General features: G+C 40.7%; 1 protein-coding gene across 1 annotated transcript; it reads right to left on the minus strand.

Moving 5' to 3' along the window:
- Positions 1-112: 112 nt before the first annotated feature.
- Positions 113-22446, minus strand: scara5 (scavenger receptor class A, member 5 (putative)). Its single transcript, XM_088403325.1, has 12 exons — positions 22183-22446; positions 20501-20619; positions 18561-18689; positions 10490-10689; positions 10236-10414; positions 10033-10159; positions 9788-9956; positions 9140-9220; positions 5803-5910; positions 4845-4901; positions 2607-2795; positions 113-2525 (listed from the first exon to the last, which is right to left on the minus strand). The coding sequence occupies exons 1-12, from the start codon at positions 22185-22187 to the stop codon at positions 2392-2394; spliced, it is 1497 nt and encodes a 498-aa protein (XP_088259451.1). The 5' UTR covers positions 22188-22446; the 3' UTR covers positions 113-2391.
- Positions 22447-22844: the final 398 nt, after the last annotated feature.

The raw sequence follows: 22844 nt of genomic DNA on the forward strand, positions 1-22844 counted from the left end.
CTCTGCAAGCAAATGAAAGGATCTTTTTACTTGCCTTTCAGACACATTTGCTGCAAAAAGAAAGAAGACACATTTGGTGTGGAAGTTTATATTTGTCTTTTATTGGAAAATTAAATAGCGCTGCCTTGGTGCAGTAATTCAATAAATTGACGAGAGAATTTACAACATTACGCACTTGATTTGAGCCAGTAACATAAAGTTGGACTCCTCAAATGAGAGTTTGGAACTTGCCTCAAAGACATAAACTGCCATAAAACAACTTTACATTTTTAATCATTCCACGAAAGGGAATCTAACACTGAATTAAAGATAACAGGATTCATACATAATTGCCAATCAAGAGGCGATGCCAAAGAGAAGCAAGCTCACCCACTTAAACATATTTATTACGTCAGCAGTGCATATGCAGAATTTAGTAGTAGAAACACAAATCGAACAGCATACTATCAAATATATTGGCTTTTACTAAGTCGTCATACTTCTGATAAATTTCGAACTGACACGCCATGATAAAAAACACATGTATGACAAGCAACCATGAATGTTTAAAGAGAAAAATTAAGTGAATAAGAGCACTTCTCATTTTCAAAAGGTACAACGGGAAAGTATTTAACCGCAAGAGGATAAAGTATCGTCCCAAACGGGAGATCACATGACCACTTTTCCTCCTGTGAGAAAACATCAGTCGGGCCTGAAAAAATTGGACATTTTTTACTTTCTTTGTGCATGCAGCTGCTCCAGAATATTTTCAGCTTCCAAGATGTGCTTTATATTTCATACAGAAATGGATCTTTTGCTTTTGCTCTGCAGCAGCTCAAGCAAATGCTGCAGTGTTTATTTTTGCTCAAATTGATTTTATTTTTCATAAAGAGGTGTGATTCAATTTCAAACTTTTCCTTTGCGGACTTCCTGTTTTTGACATTGGTGTGACAAAATTATTCAACCATTGAACTTCAGGGCAGGAATGATTGTGCAGCACAAAGCAGGAATAGCAAGAGCAGGTGTGATATAGCAATAACAATCCCGTTGATTCTATTGTGGTTTGAATTAGAAAATGCAGCGGTTCTCAAATGGGGGTACGTGAAGGGACTTGTGTGGGATGTGTCACATTTTAACGGGGTTTCTGAAGGTATCAGCAAACCTAACCGATTGCTTTTTAACGCCATCACAGGAACAGAGCATGTTCTTTTCAGATTAAGAGCAAATCCATTGGAACAGGAAGTACCTTAATTCTAAATTGTGTTATAGTGACTTCTTCGGGTATACCTTGAAATTTAAATTTTATACCAATGCACATTGTAATTTTACTGCAGAAAAGAGGGTGAATAAAAACTTTTGATGCTCTGATATTTTGGAATTGCTGAATAAAATACACCTAGATATACCATAACAAATGAAGTTCCCAAATTTAAAAAGGGGGACTTGGTTGGAAAAAAAAAATCACAGCGTGTACATTATTGAAAAAAGGTGGAGGACGACTGCCGTGGTGGATTCGTCGATCACAATTCCGATGACGTTTCATTCCATTGCAAAAATAAAAACATCCTTCATTTGCATGTTAGCATGCTGGTACAGTACATTAGCGTCTAAACTGCCACGACCGATTAGACTCATCGCGCTGAGCCAATACGCAGGGACGAGAAGAGGATATCCTGTTTGCGTCCCTGCGGCCGCCAGACGAGACACGTTGTGATGACAAAGCGGGACAGGGAAAATAAACAAAATGGAAGTCGGGTGTTAGCTTTGGCGACACTTTTGCGCCGTCAGAATGTGACGCCTTTAAACAAAACATTGAGCTCTAATGAGAAACATACCGCCAACATGTGCCATGCTAACGACAAGCGCTTCTTTCCAAATAAAACTGGGAAAACTGTGTTTTGGGGATTTGTTGAACGGCAGACTTCATAGATTCTTCAGCAGCGTGTTGTATCGCGATATCACCACAGCATAGATTCTGTTTACTGCCGTCGATGCACGATACATAAAACAGTATATTTACGTCATGTTTACTCAAATTGAAGATTTTGAACATTTGTATGTATGGTATAAACAGAGTACCACATATGTCATAGTTGGTAGTGAAAATTCTGTTGGAATTGTGGTGAAATATCTTGGAAGACCAATTAATTGCCATAAAAGTCCTCATGAAGATAACACTATAAAGGAGTACATTAAAATAGGGTCCTCATGGTAAGGCACAAAATGGTGAAGATCAGAAGTCTTTTTAGCAGCGGCAGCAGCTGCCCCAATATGAAGGTTTGTTTCCAAGATAGGTCTCTCAGAAAGTCTCTACGTCCATCTTGGCAAGCAAAACGGTCCCGCTAAGCTGCGTTGAGAGCAACAACAAGGAAAAAAAAGTGTCTGGGCCCAAAGGGTTGATTTATCTATTGGTCAGCCAAGACAGGTGACGCCAGCGTCTTCCACGTGACCGCAGTTGGTTTTACCCCAACCGGAGAACTTGCACTCATGGATGGCGGTCTCGGAGCCTGTGCACGCAACGTCGTCCATCCAGATCAGACCGCTGCCTACGTGGATCAAAGTCATGAAGAAAAGAACGCGTTCAAATCCAATGAAATAACAAAAACGTTTTTTTTTTTTTGTTTTACCTTGTCCAAAGCGTCCCGTCTTGTGGACCTCAGCGGCCCCTCTGTATCCCAGCATCCTGCACACCACGTCGCCGTCCTTCTTATCCCACACGTCATCGCAGACCGTCCCCCAGCGCCGCTCGTGGAAGACCTCCACGCGGCCCTCGTGGGGACCCGACCCGTTCACCAGTCGCACCAGGGTGTCTTCCACTGAGAGGACAAAAGACGGGATTTTACAGGACTCTGGAATTCAGCACATGCGGGACATTAGTGTACGTTCAATAACTTTTTAATGAAATGTGGCTCGGATTCAAACACACTGCATTCGGTTGTTTCTTTCGACTTTTCCAAGAGGACTTTGAAGTTAAAAATAAATAGGATTCATCTGTCTGGTATTAATCTCGGGGACCTGACAGCTAAAATCAAAACAATTCACTTTCCTGCATCTGTAAATGTTCACTCATAAGTCATATAATCAGCAGTGAAGGAGTACAATCAAACACATTGAAATGAAAAGGTATATTTTATCTTGAGCCCTGTAAGCGCTTCAACATGGATCAACAGTTAAAAAAAAACAGCAAACTGGAAAACATTAGCAGCTTAGCTTGTCCAACTGGAAAATACTAACAATTTGGGTTACCAAAAAGGAGCTCCAACAATGATCCAGACCAAATGTCAATGCTGGTTAAATAATGTCAAAGCCTCCATTGATTTTGTGATGCATTATAGCCCTAAAAAGGCAAAAAAAAAAAAAAAAAAAAAAACAGTGAACTGGAAAATACCTGAGTGTTTGTTAGTTTGGTAAGCTTATCTTGTCAAAAAAGAGCGCCAACAATGATCCAGTTTGTGACCCACAAATTATAGTCCAAAAAAGGTAAAAAAAACAAACAAACAAAAAAAAACCCAGCAAACTGTAAAGTACTTAGCTTGCTTACTAGCGTAGCATATTTATTTGGTCAAAAAGGAGCTCCAACAATAATCCAGACCAAAAGAAGAGTGTACTTAAATACTGCTAAAGCTTTTATAGACTTTGTGATGCGGAAATTATAGTCCAAAAAAGGTTTAAAAAAAAAAAAAAACAGCCAACTGAAAAAAACCTAGCTTTGTTGCTGGTTTAGCACGCTCATTTTGTCAAAAAGGAGCCCCAACAATGATCCAGACCAACACATAACATTAATAAAATACTGTTAAATCTTTTATAGACTTTGTGACGCAGAAATTATAGTCCAAAAAGGTGAAAAAAACAAAACAAAACTGGAAAATACTTAGCTTGTCAGCTAGCTAGCAAATGTAGCTTGTCAAAAAGGAGCTGCAAAAATAATCCAGACCAGAAGATACTTAAATACTGTTAAAACTTCTATAGATTTTGTCAGACAAAAATTATAGTACCAAAATGGCAAAAAATGAATAAATAAATACAAATAAAACAGCAAACCAGAAAAGACTTTCCTGACCTGCTAGCTTAACAAAAGCTAAGGTAACAGTGTGCACATTTTCTCAAGATAAAGAACACATTTGACAACGTCAGCCTTAAATTTAGCATTCTATCATCTTCCACTCCATTCTAACAACATGCTAAGGATGCTACACACACAAGGACCATCTGCACTTCACAAGAACATTTGCACGAAGGAAAAACATGTGTGCCTTTAGCTTTGCACTGGATAATATTCCTAAGTATTGCCTTTGATGTATATGAAATCTTAAAACAAAGCAGAGCTACAGTACCCAGAACTGTAGAACTGAGCAGGTGTGTTTGTTTCAAGAGACCGTAGAATCATCGGCTCATAAATTCGCCACTGTCAAAATGTTGGTTTTGGATCGCAGGGTACGTGGTTGCTTGAAGCAAATGATTGATGATTTAATTCAAATTGTGCTTGTATGACCTTTCCAGAAATAATCAGTAAACTAAAGTTCTTTTCTAGCTTTGACGACACTACATCATGTAATGTGAAAAATTGGAGGACGCCTTGAAAATGATGCGGTTGTGATAGGATTCCATATTGTACCGTTTCTCAATGACGGTTTGAAGAAAAATAGCAACCATACTCTATCGGTGTGCAATTTGTGCTGCCGCGGACCCTTTCTTGTCATCTGGACTTATTTTGCCGACGTGGCCGACGGCCAAGTCGAAGCCTGTCTGCAAGCCGTGTTCAAATTCAAAGAGCGACAGCTTAGCATGTGATACGATTCCAAAACTTTCACATCGAGTCATACAAATGTGAATTATTTTGCGCCTGTCAAGTAGCATTTCCTCACCTGTTTTTACTCCTCTGTCACCTTTATCTCCCTTCATCCCTCGTTCTCCTCGTTCCCCTGAGGACGAAAGGACAATGGACGTCATCACTTTTTTTTGTTATTATTTGTTTTGACCAAATTTTGGACTATTGACCATCAACTTCAAAGTTGTTTGTCTGCTGAAACATTCCGGTTTGTAATATTTGGAGCATATGTGGTGTATTTTTTTTTTTCATCCTGGAATCCGTGAATTTGGTTATAAATTAAACAGTTAGAGGCCACCAACCCGCCCTGAGAGAGTCAAATTGTTAAACGGTCGTAAATGAAATTTCCTGTGGTTTCAGCCTCTATTGGCAGCTTGGAAAGCAAAACTCCTCGCTTGCTTACGGAATAGACTTGTGATCCAAAAACCACAAGACCGACCTTCAAATCTGTCGGGGTGCCATTTGTTGCTCGTTTTCACCAGAGAGGTCTAATTTTTTGTTGTTGTTTTTTTTTTCCCAAACAGTGGGCTTTATTTTCATTTTATTTTGAACTCTGAGACTATTATCACACCTGCCGTGCGGTGGTGCAAAACACACCTCGACACACACTTCCTGGACATCCGGTGTGCCAACATCAACCACTGATCACGGTTGCAGAATGTTATCGTGTACAAGTTCAGACAATTTTTGATTGAAATCGTTAATATGGCGACCGGCAGCAAACCTTTTTTTTATTTTGTCCAGGCGCGTAGTCGGAGATTTTCCAGTGGGGTGGCCACGGTTCATATTTCTTTATCCATAACAAAACTGATTTTTGCAATCAATTGCAATTGCATGGACTCGGGCCTTGGTTCAGTCTGCTCGCTTCTTGGATTGAAAATAATGCCGTAACAACCTCGGGTAACACGAGCTGATACCCTTTAGCTCTTGCGCTCGTCCCTCTTGACATCTGGTCGACCCATAAACATTGGCACCCATTCGTGCTTTTCACCCACCTTTTGGTCCGACAGGTCCGGCGTCACCCTTTTCTCCTTGACTGCCATTGTCACCCGTGGATCCTTTGATCCCGCGAAGTCCCTGGATGCCTTTTTCCCCAGAAAACCCTTGAAGAGACATCTGGAAGTTATTTCCTTGAACAATGCGGCCAAAATATCAAAAGACTAGCTTTTCAAGATTCAAAGGGGCACATACGCAGGATTTGAGAGCGGAGACAACACCTTGATTTTGGTCGGATTTTTAACTCATTCAATCCCAAAGGCATATACTTTTTTTACAATGTTTTTAAGAGTCCAGACATTTAAATGCAGATACTCATTTATATATTTTTTAATTTCTTCAAGTCTTTGGCTAAAAGTGGGTGTAAAAATGGCTACTACTAATTGAATTAAGTCCTATGGTAATTAAATGTTTCAGTACCTAAAATAATCAATTACTTTAATACATTAGTAAACTAAGTCATCATAAATTTATTACTATATTACCCAAGTAATTTCTTACTTTACGGTCTAAAAATGGGGGCTGGTACAAAATAAATAAAGCACTAAAGTTACTTTAGTACCTGCGGTAATCAGTTACTTCAGCGCCCTAAAGTAATGAATTACTTTGATACTTATTTACCGAAAGTATTTGATCACTTGTTACTTAATTACTGAAGGTAATGAATTACTTTATTACTCCAAAACCAAAAGTAATTGATTACTTGAATACTTAATGACCTTGAGTAATCAATTAAGTAATCGATTAATTTAGTACTTAATAATTGATTAACTGCATTACTTTAATTTTTGAAAAAAGATTATTAACCATTATTATTCACAAACGGCAAATTTTCCGAAACGCTATGATTTTGGAGATACAAAGATTTCCGAAAATTCATTGGGACATGAAGCAACTGGTGAACACCAGTTGTCTCATGACTTAAAACCACACTCCATTTTATGATTATTTTTTTGTAATCCCCCAAATTGTTTTGCGCTGGGTAGAGGAGTACTTGGCTGAGAAAAAAAAAAAAAGTCACAGGAGGTACATCAGTGAAAAATATGTTGAGAACCACTTGTTCTATACTCTTCTGCACGTTTCTAATTGCCCCGTAGCATATGCATACTTTTTCAATTAAAACAAAAGGCAATCGGACCTGGCTTGCCAATAGCGTTCTTCCAAGTAGGTCTTCAAGGACCGTTTGTTGTGCACTGGGAACAGAATGAGGAACTTCCCCCAAAACGTTCCCACAAAAGTTGGACGCGCACAATTGTTCAACATGTTCTCGCAAATTGAATTGGTCCATTCCCAGCTTTCCCTGGGCGCCGCCATGACATCATTGATGGACGACATAGCCGGATAAACGCTCCAAAGCTTTCGGCCGGCCAGAAATTGGAGGAAAACAGCGATAGCTTTTCCTTTTTTCCCCCTCTTGCCCGCTAATAAAATCTATTTCCCCGCCATAATGAATGTGTGCGTGTACGCGTATGTTTACAGTGAGCACACCGGAGTTACTCCGAGCTAACGCGCTAATGAGGAACACATGCACGTTCTCGTGTTATGCCTGCTCCCGAGCAACAAGTCGCAGACATGTATCGGTATTAATCGACTGACGGGACACTATTTGTTTTGGCTCTGAAAAACGCAGAAGTGATTATGAACCTCGCTAGAAATGGAGCCAAAGCAGTGCCTTATATGGGTGTCAATGAAAATGCCATTAATCTGTTCCAGCATACGCAGAAAAACGAGATTTTTTTTTTTAATCGTTTAATTGCCTTAGCCTCTATCATAGGGCCCGGCTAATTTATTTTTAGGCTGATGACGATCCTGGGCAGAAAAGAATCTGATTACCTATTAAACGCCCGATTAATGCATTTCAATAAGTGTCAGTTATAAGCGAATTTTCACTATTTGCTATTTCTAATTATATTCTAATATGTATAATTATATTCTAATATATATTCTATATATCTAATTTATATTGCTATTTTCTGGAACCGATTCCTTTTAAATAACACTTTTACACAAAATATCTTAACAATATTGTTAAAAAAAAACAAAAAAACTTAGATTTGCGGCATGCATTGGGTGGCGCAATTAATCAATTCTCATGTGCATTAATGTTATTGATAGTTGAGTATTGATAGTTTTAAAGATATATAAATATATACAATGATTTTATTTGTCCGGCCCACTTGGGGATATTTTTTTTTTCTCCATGCTTTAACGAGTTTAATATTGTACTTTATGCAAAAAGAATACCCAATGGATAACAGAATAATTCAAAGAATTTTTTGCAGCAAGTTTTTTTTTTTTTACTTTACTTTAACGAGTACTGTGCTGCTCCTCTGGTATTTCTTGTGTTGGCCACTTAGGGGCAGTATAATATAGATTACATCCTGATTGTGCCAACAAATGAGCTTTTTCTGCATCGTGAGATTACCTCCGACAACACAAAGATGAATGTGTAGCCGTTTCACACGCTCACCCTAAAGTCTTAAGTCGTGTTTTTTCCACCGTGTAATTGTGTGTGCTGGCGTCACCTTTTACCGTAAGACAGCGTGGCGACGCCAGCTGAGCAGCTGTGTTGTGTTTAAAGAGCAGGAGGGACTTTGATGCCACTCCAGTCTCAATCCTCTGGTGTGAAAACACACTTGAAGGTCAAACTGGGTTTTCGCGAGCGCCTCTCAGCGTGCTTTGAAAATTCAGCCCCCAGAGTCGGTTTAACTTGGGCACGCTCAACATTAGCATGCCCGACTTGGGATTGTGTGTGTGTGTGTGTGTGTGTGTGTGTGTATGTGTATATATATATATATATATATATATATATATATATATATATATATATATATATGTGTATTAGAACCACAAAAACATGGTGCGATTGTCAAGGAAGAAGGAGAGGGGTGAATCTAAATGAAAAACCACAACAGTTTCTGCAAATTGACATGAGTCATTCAAAGTTGAATCTGTGCCTGTTTCGTTGTTAAAAGATTGAATTTGAGAATCCTGCTGAAGTGGAAAAAACAAGCCTCCATATTTTGGGTGTATTTTTCATTTTTACGCATAGCAACACATCTGCGGATGGATTGCATCATAGCACATTTTGTCGGGGGGAGGAAATTCAAATTCTTTTCATGGTTTAGCTGGTGGACTCAACATTGTGGGGCTTGTAAAACTGTAAACCTGACTATTTATTTTCATTTGTTTTTTTCTCATTTTCTATTTCAAGAACAGGAAGAAGGCCGCGAGGACTCAAAACAAACTTTAAGGGCAACGCGGCGTAGCAAGTTCTTAGACTGTTTACAATTTGTGTCGTTAGACTTTTTTCCACATTAGTTGGATAGGACTAACCTCGTAAACCGGTTAATCCAGAGGCCCCGGTGTGCCCGAGTGGCCCGGTGTCACCCTTCTCTCCTTTTGGCCCCGGAGGTCCTGCAAAAACAACAAGAAATATCTATGATAAAACGCATATTAATTTGTTTGTCAACTTTACGAAGAACACGGCCACATTGTCATTGTCTTCCTTTATGATGTTTTTTTTTGGGGGGTGGGGGGCATTTTTGGCTTGTCTCACTTGGTGCCGGGAAGTGATTCGCTCGCCTGGCACGGTGATAGTCGCGCCCAAAATTTATTCCGCATAAGTTTGAAATGTTGTCATGCGAAGAGCATATGCTCTCAAGTCACTGAAAAAATATCTCTCGGCTCCGGACGGCTCCTCCACCCAGAAATGAGATTTATGAGGAGCAGTCCTGTTGAATGTTTCTGCTGAAAAGGCGGGAGAATACTGTACATGGTGAAATATTTATCCTTTTTATTCCTATTTTAAAAGATGAGAATTCTCATCCATGGCACTGAGAGTTAAGGATTGGTTGTTCCTGGTGGAGGTTTTCGTACATTTATGTAGTTATTTAGGGCACAAAATGATTTAAGCAAACACTTCACGAAAACTATTAGTGGCTAACTTGGGAGCAATTTAATAAGCATGGAACTCCAGCTGACCTTCAATGAAGCTGATGTTTTTCAGCGCCAAGGAGTGCTCCCAGTCCTTGAGGCGCAGGTCCTCGGTGATGGTGTTCAAGATCTCCATCTCGTTCCGAAGTTGCCCCTCCGTGTGAATGTGTGTCACCCACAGACTGGACGTGTCCTCCGTGATGTTGCTGATCTGAATCTACGGAATTGAATTTGTAATGATTAATATCGACGGTGAATGCAAAGCTCTCGACCGACTTTTCTTGCGGTCTTGCCTGCAGATCGTGTATTTTCAAATGGTGAATATTGATGTCATTGCTGACGGTGTGATTGACAGCTCCCACTGTCCAGTTTACTTCTTCTAACTTGTCTCTCAGCCCGGTCACCTGACCCGAAGTCTCCCTTAGAAAAAAAACAAACACGGTTGTCAGCGCGTGCGGTGACGTCACGCTAGTCGCGTTAAGGTAACTTGGCGAACCTAAGCAATAAGTTCTGGTCGTGGAGCCAGGTGGCCGTGCGCGCCACCTCGGCGGTCAGGCCCGTCAGGTTCCGTCCGGCGGAACTGCTAAACGATGATAGCCGTTCATCTAGCTGCACCAGGTAGCCTTCAGACTGCAAAGAGTGAGCTTGCATGCTTCTCAACTCCATCTCCAGGCTCTGGAAGCAACCGAAATACAATAATAGTTCAATAATGAGAATGAGATAGTGAGAATAATGAGATGTCCAAAGCACCTGGATGAAGACCTCTAGCTTCTGCAGCCGATCGCTGTGGTTCTGGAAGAGATTCTCTAGCTTCCAGATGTTCTCTAGGAGGTCGGTCCTATCGGGCGTCTCGCCCAGCGTCTGCTGGAGCAGCCGGGAGCGCTCCGACATCTGGGTGATGTTGTCCATCAGCACCTGCTGCCGCTGCGACCAGGCCTGGGAGCGAGACACTGCAGAGGGAAGAAAACACGGAGCAGTTGTTGTTGAGCATCTCTCAGCAACGAAGAAAAAGTCCCCAAATTTAAGGGGATCAGTCAGCATCAATCACTCAGCCGGGATAACGACTGTTGTTTGTAATGGAGAGCAGATGTCGCTCTCCATCCAAAGTTCTTGCTGCTTGTAGTTCCTAGAACTAAATCATGGAATAGAATAGAATAGAATAGAATGGATTAGAATAGAACAGAGAATTGGGAGAGAGACATTTGGCTGTAACTAATGAATTGATGGGCGAAAATCTGTGGTGTACCTCATCAATTTTCCAAGATGGTTTCCCCCCAGTGGAGCCAGAAAGTGAGAATCTTCAATGTACTTAATAAATTGACCACGGTGACCGCTACCCGAGGGTGAGGACCTCAGAGTAAGAAGGTAAGGTGAGCCAAATCTCACGGTCTAACATGGCCGCCACAGTGGGGGTGCACGGTACTGTGAAGGTGGATCGAGTCAAATGTCCCTGTCCAAGATGTCCACCACAATGTAGGTGCAATATTGGAACCAGAAAAGTGAAGTTATTGAATAAATTGTCCAAGAAAAGCAACCATGGCAATGAGATTCTTCAAGATGGCTGCCACCCAGCGGGGCAGAATTACCCATCAATTTTCCAAGGTGGCCGTCCCACAGTAGGGGACCGGTGAAAGAAGGTGGGCTGTATTATGACTGCTCAGGCCCGGAAAATTTGGTCACCATATTGAATTTGGCCTGGAGTTTTGCTCCACTTCCAACATGTTCAACGGGAAAATGATCAATTGGAAGCAATGTGTTGATGTTCCATCCCTGTTCAAAGCATGTAGTCAATACAGCTATGAGGAATAACAGCAGAAAAAAAGACTTGGCATATGTTGATTTAGCTGCAAAGCTCCCAATTTAAGCATCCATTAACCTTTCTTGTCTTGTGCTTGGCTGCGGCCTCTCAAATCGTTCTTCTGATGGCCTGTAGCACAGCAACGATTCCCTCTACAGCACAGATGTTTACAGCATGACGTCGGGATGACATCACCTATGCTAAACAAGTTATTAAAAGTATCAGGAGGTGTCGAGGGGGCAGGGGTGCGGGGTTTTTTCCCCCAAGGGGGCTAAATTGCTTAAAAGAGGTTAAAAAAAAATGCAGAGGACCTCCGCAAGAGAACAAATGGATTGCAGCTCGTTATGCGTGTTAGGTTTACGCCAAATGACCCGAGACCGGGGGAGGCTAATTGCTAAATGATGGTCTGTCTGCACTGCAATGCATGCAAGCACACACACTCATGCGAGTACACTTTGTGCAGGACATTAAAGTCCCTGTAACGTGAAAATAAATGGCTAAAAAATTTGCCAATCTGAAAAAAAAAATACCCATATATTCTCACGGACCAGTTTATTCATTTATATCCACTGTAGTGGACATTCGTTTTTTATCTATAGCTTTTGACTAATTGGAGTTCGCCTGAGTTCTAGTGTCCTCGCTCGAGGACATTCTGAACTTTCTAATGATGTCTCATGTGTTGGAATGAGATTCACTTAATGGACACAACGGTAGAGACAAATGAACAGGTTGGATCACAGGTTTGTCATAAAATAAATCTGCTTCTCGCTGACCTTGCAACAACAAGGCACTCTAAAGCGGCTACTTCCGCGTCAAACTCTCACAATCTGGCTTTTTTGAACTTCTCTCCATGTGCGTGTTCCCATCGCCAACAACGTGGCACTCTAAAGTAGCCACTCCATTGCAAAACTTGTATTTACGTGCTTGCTGTCATCGTGGACTGGGAAATAAAAAGCTTTTTTGCCTGTGTTTCATTGTGTGCATGCACTCGTGGCGGACAATGAGGCACTCTACAGCAGCAACACCAGCGGCCTATCCAAAGTGGAAAATACACTTTCAGTGTGTGCGATTAGACAGCCAGCTAGCTAATTGCACTCGCACAGATCTCAGTCTTTGTAGATGACTTCAGCAATTTCTCTTTGACCAATTTAAAAAGTAAGACTCGGTGTTGCTTTCAAATGACCACACAAACAACAATGTCGAAAAAGCAAAATCTGTCAAGTGTTTCCCGGAGCCAAAAGGACAGCTGCCGTTCAAGATCGTCACTTTTTGGCTGTGGGCTTCTGGTGATTGACAGCCGCGCGTGTTTTGGCCTCCTACGTCACATTTCAACAGCAAAATTGCAACAGCTAACGCGTCGGTCACAGCCTGTCAACAACTCAGCTGCCATGATGCACTTTGGATGGAAAAAAAAAAATTCCCAGCACATTCAAATGAATCATATTTGCCTTCCCAAACAACATTGAATAAACTGTGTCAAACAATTACAAGTGAACCGTTTTGTGTTTGGGGATTGTCGGATTCTACATCCGTGTCTGTGTTGCATTGAAAAAACGGCTGCTGGATCAGCGTCCATGGTTACTAAGCTCGGACGTTAACTCCTTCCACAGCTTGACGTTTTTGTCCAACATCAAAGTGTACATTTTGGCAGATATTTGACATATTTTTTTTGCTCCCAAGCTGAGGTAAAAGCACCAAAAAGTACATTCTTAGTGGTATTTAGAGGGCTTTTTTTAAATTTAGCATCTTCAAAAGATAGATTGAGCAACATTCTCTGTTTTATTTCTAGGTCATTGAATGGAAAATATAAAAAAAAAACAAAATAAAGGTGTAAAATGTTTTGCAAAGGAGTCACTGCAACAAAAATTTGAATACGTTGCATCATATTACAGTTAATTTGCTCTTGATTTGAAAAGGAAACGCACTATTCCTGCAAAATCAAAAAGGCACTGAATTAGATGTGCGAATACCTTCAGAAGACCTGCTATAAATCTCACATAGACCCTGAAGTGTCTTCATGGACAACCAAGAGTACACATACTCCCATTTGAGAACCACTGGTCCAAAGAATAAAGAGTGGAGTATTGGTGTTGTTTTTTTAAACAAAGGATATTTGGACTAAAAAATGGAGCATATGAACAGGCATATATTCTTGATCCTCTGAGAAGAGCAACAAGCCGTGACCAGCCCACTGTAAAGCCAGAAGTCTGTTGTATACTACGCCCAGGTGACTCATGAAGAATTAAAATTACAGTATTTCCTATAGGGGAAAATGTGTCTTTACAGGACTTGGTTTTGGCATCTGCTGTATGCAACACTGCATCTGATTTTAATCGCAGTGATAAAGTCAAACGATCTCTTTGACTTATTTACATGCGTTGACATTCCACTTTGTTACTGACCGTAATCTCACAGGCATGTAACACGGTGTGGCACTTTCCTCCCCGGCATTATTCCAATGCACTTGCGGCATATGTTGGCTTGAAACTATTTATACCATGAAAGCCACAAGTAAACGAACAAAGAAAACAACAGTGCGCCGCTTTGATACGGCCACAAACAGCACAGCTTGTTTCTATTAAAACGAAGCGCGGCTTGGCCAGGCGCAAAAGGCATGACTGCAGGACTTGCAACCAGCGTGTAAATTGCAACATGTGGGAGTTCTACAGGCAGGATTATTGCAAAAGTGCGATTGTTTTGGTATCACGAAAGAAGACCTCCACCGTGGCTTAAATACTTGAATGACAACCAACTGTTCAATTAAAGTTAACTTCATCCTGATGCATTTTTTTTTTATTGAGATTTCTTTAAGTGGATGCACAAAGAGTGCTTATATCATCTCTAAAATAAAGCATCGATGCCATCTACTGGTGACTGCGCATCACTAAAGTTGTTCCCAATTTGAAATGTACTATGGAGTCATATTAAACACTCTCAAAGGCAGTGAATGAACTACCAATTAACATGTACATAGAGACAAACCTCTGAATTCACTTTACAGGCTCTACAAATATATTAAAATAAATCATAGAAAGTAGAGCAATGTTATTTAATTAACTTCTGAAAAAATAATGTTTTTTTCTTTACACAGTGCATACAAAATGGATATAAAATCAATCATGATGACAAGCTCTTGAGAAAGCAGCCCCGCCCCCCCAAAAAACAACCGAAAGAAGGAAAGAAGGCAATAGTGAGATCTCCAATTAGTCGCTTACACTTTAATGACTTGCGTTTGATGGCCTGAAAGAACCTTGGCTCTCTCTGGTGTCTGCATGTGCATACTATGTGTGTGAGTGTGTGTGTCTGTGTGTGTGTGTGCACCTTCCACTTATGCAGCACTCCCACTGGGGAAGCGTTGGACGCTCTCCAGACTCTTATGTTGAGCAGAGAACTCTGCACACATTACTGGAGGTTTTATGTTCTTAGAGTCAATTTAAAGCTGCTTGGGAGTGTGCAGTGTGTGCATTTGATGGAGTGTTTGTTCACAACGGTATGTTTGTCGGTGTGTTTGTGATCGGAATTCTGGTGCACTTCCACTTTGTTTGGGAACAAGTTTCCCCACTGGAAATGATGAAAATATATCTGTTTCAGGGTCATACTGTTGCCATCATGAAACTTGATCTGTTGACATTGGGTCTTTTAAAATTCATATTTTCATTGTTGATATGTTTTGTAATAGATACGTGTCATTTCCAGGAATTTGTCAACCACATTTGGATTACAGTTTAGGTTTTGATGATTTATTCTAAGTTTTTCCGCACCTACCGACTTTGGTGTAGTTGCTCAATCCACCGCCAGGGTTACCGGAAGAGATTTTAAGATTGCACAATTTTCACGCACAACGTGGAAAACTCAGTAAAGAGTAACATTTTTTTTAATTTGAGGAGGAGATTTGGACACACAGGAAATGACAAAATCTTCACAAACAGAGGACGCTAATGCTGGGAAATCTGGTGGAACCTCTTTTGGTGGAATTATTAATTTTAACATGTCATTTTAACATGTCAAGAATCCAGCAATCACCATCAAAGTGCTATTTTCACAATCATTAAACTCACAAGGTGTCAACTTTTAACGTCACATTTGCCCTCTTGCACTTTTTCCCATCTGGTTCCCATCGCTGCCCCCCTTTTATCTTCTGTCGTCTAGTTTTCGGACAAAGCTTCAAAGTGGCTGCTGTCTGCGTGAAGATGTGTCACATATGTAACATGTACTCGGGCATGTGTGTCGACTCGTCAACTCGGGCTAAACGCAAGCGCGTACGCCTTTCCGCATTAAAGTCACTTGAAAGCAGATGCCTAATTTGAGCAATTTTCCTCCCTTCCAAGCAAAGTGAGCGTATGCCTGATTGTCAGATGATGTCAGGATGATCCTGAGTGATTATCCTGTAGTGTGGGCTACACTCAAGATAAACCGTCCAAATTTCAGCTTTCATTCTGCTTTCCATAAACGCACGTAATTTATAAAAATCTGCTGAAAAGCCTGACCATATATGGACATACGCTGTCGGCCTAATAAATGTCTATGATCATCTTACGACACGCAGTAAAGTACTCTTGGCTGTTATTTGTTGGACTGCACACTTTTACTGTTTTTCTCTTTTTTTCGTAACTGACGTCGTATGATTTCCTATGTGGGGGGGGGGTGCTCAAATTGCTCCACTATACATTGCTCTTGTCTTTCGATCATCAAATTGACAAAAATTAGCATCACTAGCGGCCAGGAGATGGTGGCCTGTCCAACCTTTGACGTAAGGAAAAAAATAGTTGTTGAGATCAGGATTGTTGATGGTGGGGGGGTTCTGGTTGCAGCGGCCCAATAAGAAGTGAGAGTTCAATCCAAAAGCAAACAGGAGTAGGGGGGAAAATTGGCAAACAGTCACAAGCATTTTTTACATGAGCGTGGATGCCGGGAGCCCCCTGGGAGCAGTGCTGGGGCCACTTGGCACGCAAAAAGGCTGCTTTGATTGCTTGTTCTTCAGGCAGCTCATCTAAATGTTCTAAATAAGAAAATACCTTCCGACTACGCACAGATACACTCCAGCACGCACACTTGGTCGGCAATGTCTCCATCACCTTGTCTTTCCGTGTCTCCTAACAACGTTGACATTTGCTAAGTGGCCTCTCGCTCAAGGTTAAAAGGCAAAAAGTCGCTCTCTCACACACAAGGTTTGGCTACGGGTCAGAAAAGGAGGGGCCCAGCCAGGGTTTTTCCAGGGGGCATCACCCTAATCAACTTACATAATCATAATGCACACAAAGGGGAGCGATATGAAGTAACATATACACCCATGAGTGGATAAAAGCATTGATACACCTACTGCAGGAAGTGACATAGGAATGCAGCTCAATTTTTTCCTGAGGAACTCCACTGGAATGGTGTCGCACCAGCGAATGGATATTGGAGTGCATGTGACATAGACATGAAAATTGAAGAAAAATATTGGACTGTTTAAGGGACGAGGATTGTTGTCCAAAAAAAACAGTGGCTCTCAGACATCTCCCTGAGGAATGCCACTAAAAAATGTGTCTTAAATTTGAGTGTGTTTTAACATTTTAGTGAGTGAAAACAAAATCATGCATACACAACATACACTAGAGATGGGGATACTTTTAAATGGATAGTCCACTTATTTAGCCAGTTCAGCTCAGCTTGTAAAACGGCAAACGATCGACACAGGTGAGCTGTGATTGGATAGTTTGGGCCAGTTATTAAAAAAAAAAAAAAACTTTATCCATTCAGAATGCTCAAAATGATCTGGCAGGTTCTGTAAAAAAAATAAATCTGGCTTTAAAAGTTAATTATGAATTATGAATGGGCCCAGAACCCTTCCCTGAGGGACGCCACTCAAAAAGATTTCTCACTGAAGTATGGTTATAGTATAGTGTTGTGGAAGATTCTGCATACAGTTTGTACATGATCAGAACATAAGTTTTGGGACAACTCCATTAAGAATTAAGGATGATAAGCGAATTGATAGAAAAACTGTGAACCTTAAACATTTCCCTGAGGATCTCTTCTCAAAATGAGTACCGTATAGAATTCTGCACACAAGATGTACACATACTGGAACATTTCCAGGAGATGAAAATGTATAGTGTTATCTAGATTTTACATCACAACAGGGTGGGTGGCGGAGGGGGCTTCGCATTCCAAAACGTGGCCCCACCATTGAATCCCAGTCGTCTCCCACTTCACTGTTAGCGGTTCACTTTACACTGGACGTGACTTGTTTATCCTACGTGTGTGTTCTCCACACTAAAGCGCAACACACGGCTACAGTAACACGGAAATTAGTTTCACATCATGTATCCCCTCCATAGCACTCATCATGTGTGTGTACCGTCTGTGTGTGTATGTGTCCTTCATTTTGAGGCAGGGCTGATGTCATGTGCGAAGAAATTAGAGATGGACATGAAACTATTTCCATGTGCAAACTTATTGATCACAGACATATGCCCCCAAAAAAACCCATACCCCATCTGTGTGTACATGGCAAGGTTTCAGAAAACCACAATAGATCCCACTGGACTTATATGTTAATGATATATAATGTAGCATAACAGGAAGTTCATGGTTAACAGCTCCCAATTTAACTCCAAATAACCTGTTCCCAGTTTCTCTTTTTTTGTTTTTGAATAATGATTTATAAGTCATTTTCAGACTTTTAATGAAAAATACTGTTTTTGATTTTAAAACAAACAACTTTAAGTGGAAGCAAAAAATGATATATAACTATACTATACACTTTGTCATCCATGTTTTCTTTATGTACAAATCTTGGTGGCTTACGCTTCAGGGCTACCCAACCACTGGTTTGCGGCCTTGTACCGGTCCGTAGGTCAATTGGTATCAGGTCGTGTATATATATATATATATATATATATATATATATATATATATATATATATATATATATATATATATATATATATATATATATATATATATATATATATATATATATATATATATGGGGAAAAAAAACTATGCATGGATGGGTATTAGGGAAAGCCGATATACCTGCCAGGCACAGTCCAAAGATGGTGAGCAGCACAAGCACGTAGAGCGACACGATGGCGTACTTGATAGCCGCCAAAGAGTTGAGCTGAGAGCAACACTGATCCCGTTTCCTGCGCCGCTTTCCAGAATCTGATTGGGGGGGTAAAAAAGCAAAGACAACAACAGTGGGTCCAAAGTGTTTAGCGCCAAAGGCTAACAGCTAACAGCCAACACAATGAGACATTTGGCTTCCACAACACGATACGTTAAGAGTTTGCTTTGGACGTTCGCCCGCCCGTGTCTGCGCTCAAGAATCCTTTACAGATTCAAATTATCAGATTAGTTTCTTCTTCTGGGAACAAATTTGACAAAAGTTGGGACCATATGTTCAATAAAAACAATATGCATTCATTTTACTTGTTCTCGGTACATTCACCTGAAGGCCAAATGTTATTAAAGTCCCATGGAGTAAAAAGTAAAAATAAATATGTCTCCTAAATTTGACACGCCACAGGGAAAATTGCTGTGAACAACCCTGGCAAATTTGAATGATTAAAAGCATGTAAGACTTTCCCCTCTTAAGTACTGTGGGCATACATAGATTGATCCTTCACCGAGTGACATTACAACCCTAAAAATCATATAGCGGGAATGACCCAACTTCAGCTGAATTCATAAGAACCGTGACTGACACACACTCACGCATACACACTAACACAACGCTCATATGATCAGGAACACACACTCATGCAGTGCAAGACAAACACAGCTGTCGCAGATATGTGCAAGCGTAAGTGTGCGCCACATGGTTGGAACGTATAGAAGAGCAAAAATGTCGATCTCAGCAGGTCGGGAAGAAGACACGGCAACTTGGCATCACGCAAACATAAGCAGAAGTCACTTTACTTCCTCCTAACGTACACGTTTGTGGGTTAAGAGAGGCTAGGCTAGCTTAGCTTACGGGTGCAAAACCATTAACTTATTATGACATTGAAACTTTCTATTGTGCTATTTTAAGATAAGATAGACATGCTCTACATCTACTTAAAATGTAACAGAAAAAAAAAAATCATGACTGACAGCATCAAACTAAATGTTCACCCTGCGTTTATGCACCGAGCTAAGCTAGCCGCATCAGTCTGAGAGTCAGATACATCTAACTGTACCAGTGCTTTTGTATGCAACGATGAGCTATTCTTTCATCCGCACAATTGTTTTGTTTTTATTCCACAAAAAAATGACTTTACTTGATATAGAAAGACAGGCCTAAGCTAATGTGCCCACTATTTTTCATTGGTTAGCCACATTATACCGTATTATTCTTCTGTAAAGTGACAAATGGACATTATAAATGTGGAATTAAAAAAAGAGATAAGAAATGTAAAGTCTACTTTAAAACTCTCCAAAATCCTTGCTAATTTTATGTTTTGTGAAGACCATAGAGGCAAGTTTCGTGTGCTAATAACTGTGTAGCTAAGCTAATGGCTCCCTTGAATATTAAAGCAAAATTAAACTAGCTGCTAACGTTCTATTGAACTCTAAGATCGAAAATTCATCATGTCTAGAACTGCCATAGTATATCTAACTGATGTACTATGTTCTCTGCTACTATGCTAGGCTAAGCTAGCAACCTCAAACTGATTGTTATTTTTGTTTCTCATACATCAAGAATTGTGGTAGGCTGGTAGGCTGTCCAACAAATGAAAAAAAAAAAAGGCTTCGTGTGTTTATGATTGACAAAGCTAAGGCATCTGCTCCATCTGCTTAATTTCTGCCAAACAAAGCTAACGTGACATCGTCTTAGCCTCATTTAACCCAGAAACGAGAAAAATGTTTACGTTCAGAGGAAGCAAAGCAACTTCTGCAATAAACTGCACTTTGCCAGGGTTCATTTTCTCGCAAACTTCCTATTTACTCATGCGTGTTTTTCTGAGTTTAAGGGTTCTCGTCTTCCTCCTCACCTTCATCACACAGGTTAAGCTTGGACAAATGACGTCCCTCATAGGCATCCTCGTACATGGTCGCGCTCTCCCGTTCCTCGTACGTACTCAGGTACATGGCCTTGTTCTCCATCTCCTGGCTGGAATCCAAACACACATGCGAGCATAGATTGAATGTCGGATAGAATACGGATAAAGACGTTCCAAGCAAAACAAAATGAAGGACGTCCAAGTGGAGATGGGTCAGATTTGTGTGCTTAACCTGGTCCTTACATTTCGCGTGTTCGCCTTCAAGAAATATATCACCGGGAATTTCAGAATGCATAATATATATATGGTATTTTGAGAAAGGTTACTTCACGGGCAAAAAGAAATCTGCGTGAGTGGCTGCAAAGGCCTGACGTGACACAGATCTCATGAGAATTTTGTTGGATTTTATTTTCTGCAGAGCGCAACTCGTAATTTTCGAAAATTCAACGCCTATTTCATTTAGCTACATGAAATTGCCGACCTGTCAATCATGGGTCGACTCACAAAACGGTGGCAATTGTGTGTGTGAAAATTCCCAGGAGGCCGTAATGGATTTGTCGCAGTGGGAGATGTGCAAGGGTTTGACAAAGCCGTTAAAAGCACTCAGTCCTGACTTTCTCATTAAGGCAAGCAGAATGACATTTGGACTGAAACTATTACGGCTGCTAGGAGATCCCCCCCCCCCCCCCCCCCCCCATATACACACATAGTTCCTTGCATGTGTGCCTGCTTACCCGTCTGTGTATGTGTGTGTATGTGGTAAAGGAGGGTGGGAAAGCAAAGAGTCACGGTGATCTGGAACACTTTGCTGTCTCTTATTTGACAATCAAGAATGAATCACCATTAAATAATGAGCTTTTTTTTTAAGAACATAAATAACCCATTGCTCTATAAATCAAAAGTTCTAAACTATTAATGATTGTAGCTGTGTATATCAGCTTATCTGTTGGAATACATTCAGCAGGGTTGTTGTTGTTAGACTTTTCCATTCCGCAACAACGAGGCGCTCTAAAGCACCCATACTGGCGTGATCTTGTGTAAATGCAGGCACTTATGTCAATTTTTTTTAGATTTTTTTTTTCCCTTTTTCTCCATGACATGCACACACTCATGGCCAACAACGAGGCACACTAAAGCAGCATTTTCTGTGGACTAGGAAGGACATAGAATTTTTGTACCAATGGGCGAGTACTGATACCAATATCAACCGGCTGCTTGTGTCCATTTTATGATCAGTATGTAAAACCTAAAAGATTTTTTTCTAAGAAATTATATCTATTGAAAGAATTAAAGTTTTGGTACTGTGACTACTCAAAAATTGATCACTTGTGCTGGTATCAGTCTACATCAGTGATATTGAACATGCTTACATGTTTTACACACACCTGCTTAGTGAGCCCCCCCCCCCCCCCCCCCCCCCCCCCCCCCCTTATGCCCTACCAGTGTGATTGAATGTGGATCCCCCCCATCATTCAATTATCCATTCCTGGTCAATGCAGTATTGCGCAATTTACATTCTGTAAGTACATAGGCCACTTTATAAGGCACACCTAAGCAACAAGTGAATGAAAAATTCGGATTTGTTTAGAGGTGTTAGAGGTGTTTAACATATTTTGTCTCGACATAACTGCACCTAATGAAGTGGCCCAACTTGAAAAACTTCGCCCACTCACCTCATCAGCTGTCAAATGGGGGACAGAGGGGAGGGAAAAAAAAATCACAGCTCCAAGTGGCTCATCCTTTCCCTCACTGCACCACTAAGCAAAAGTTGCAGCTCCGACAGCTCCACAAGCACACGCCGTGGAAGGACACGCCGTGGACGGCCTCTCCTCCTCCTGCTGCAACAACAACAACAGACGGACGGAGTAAAGCTGGGGAATATGTGCAACCTCCACAAAAACATCACCACGGTCCACGTGATCCAAAAAGTCAAGTAAAGTCCAGCTGGAGTTCTTCACCGGTGGAGGACAGAGACCATCGTGGGCTGTGCGCATGCGCCCTCTAGTGATCATCTGCAGGGCGTGCGTGAGATTTACAAACATGTTTTATTTTTATTTTTGCTTTGATTAAGTTACTTCTACATGCATCCAACATATTTATATTTCTCAATTATACATTTCATGGATTATTTTATTTTCAAACAGATGTTTAGATTTGAGTATTTCCATTGTTTAATGTTATTTGAGAATAAAAATCCTGTTTGTGATTGTTAAATTATATCTGACTCTTGTTACTTCATCGGTGATCAGAAACTCAATGAACGATGCTGTTATATAAAATAAATAAAGATTTTTTTAAGGTATTGTGAAAATTCCTTGCACACTTGAACACACCT

Source organism: Hippichthys cyanospilos, chromosome 20 (genome assembly GCF_059441005.1).
Source record: "Hippichthys cyanospilos isolate Australia breed blue-spotted pipefish chromosome 20, RoL_Hcya_1.0, whole genome shotgun sequence".
Lineage (NCBI taxonomy): Eukaryota > Metazoa > Chordata > Actinopteri > Syngnathiformes > Syngnathidae > Hippichthys > Hippichthys cyanospilos.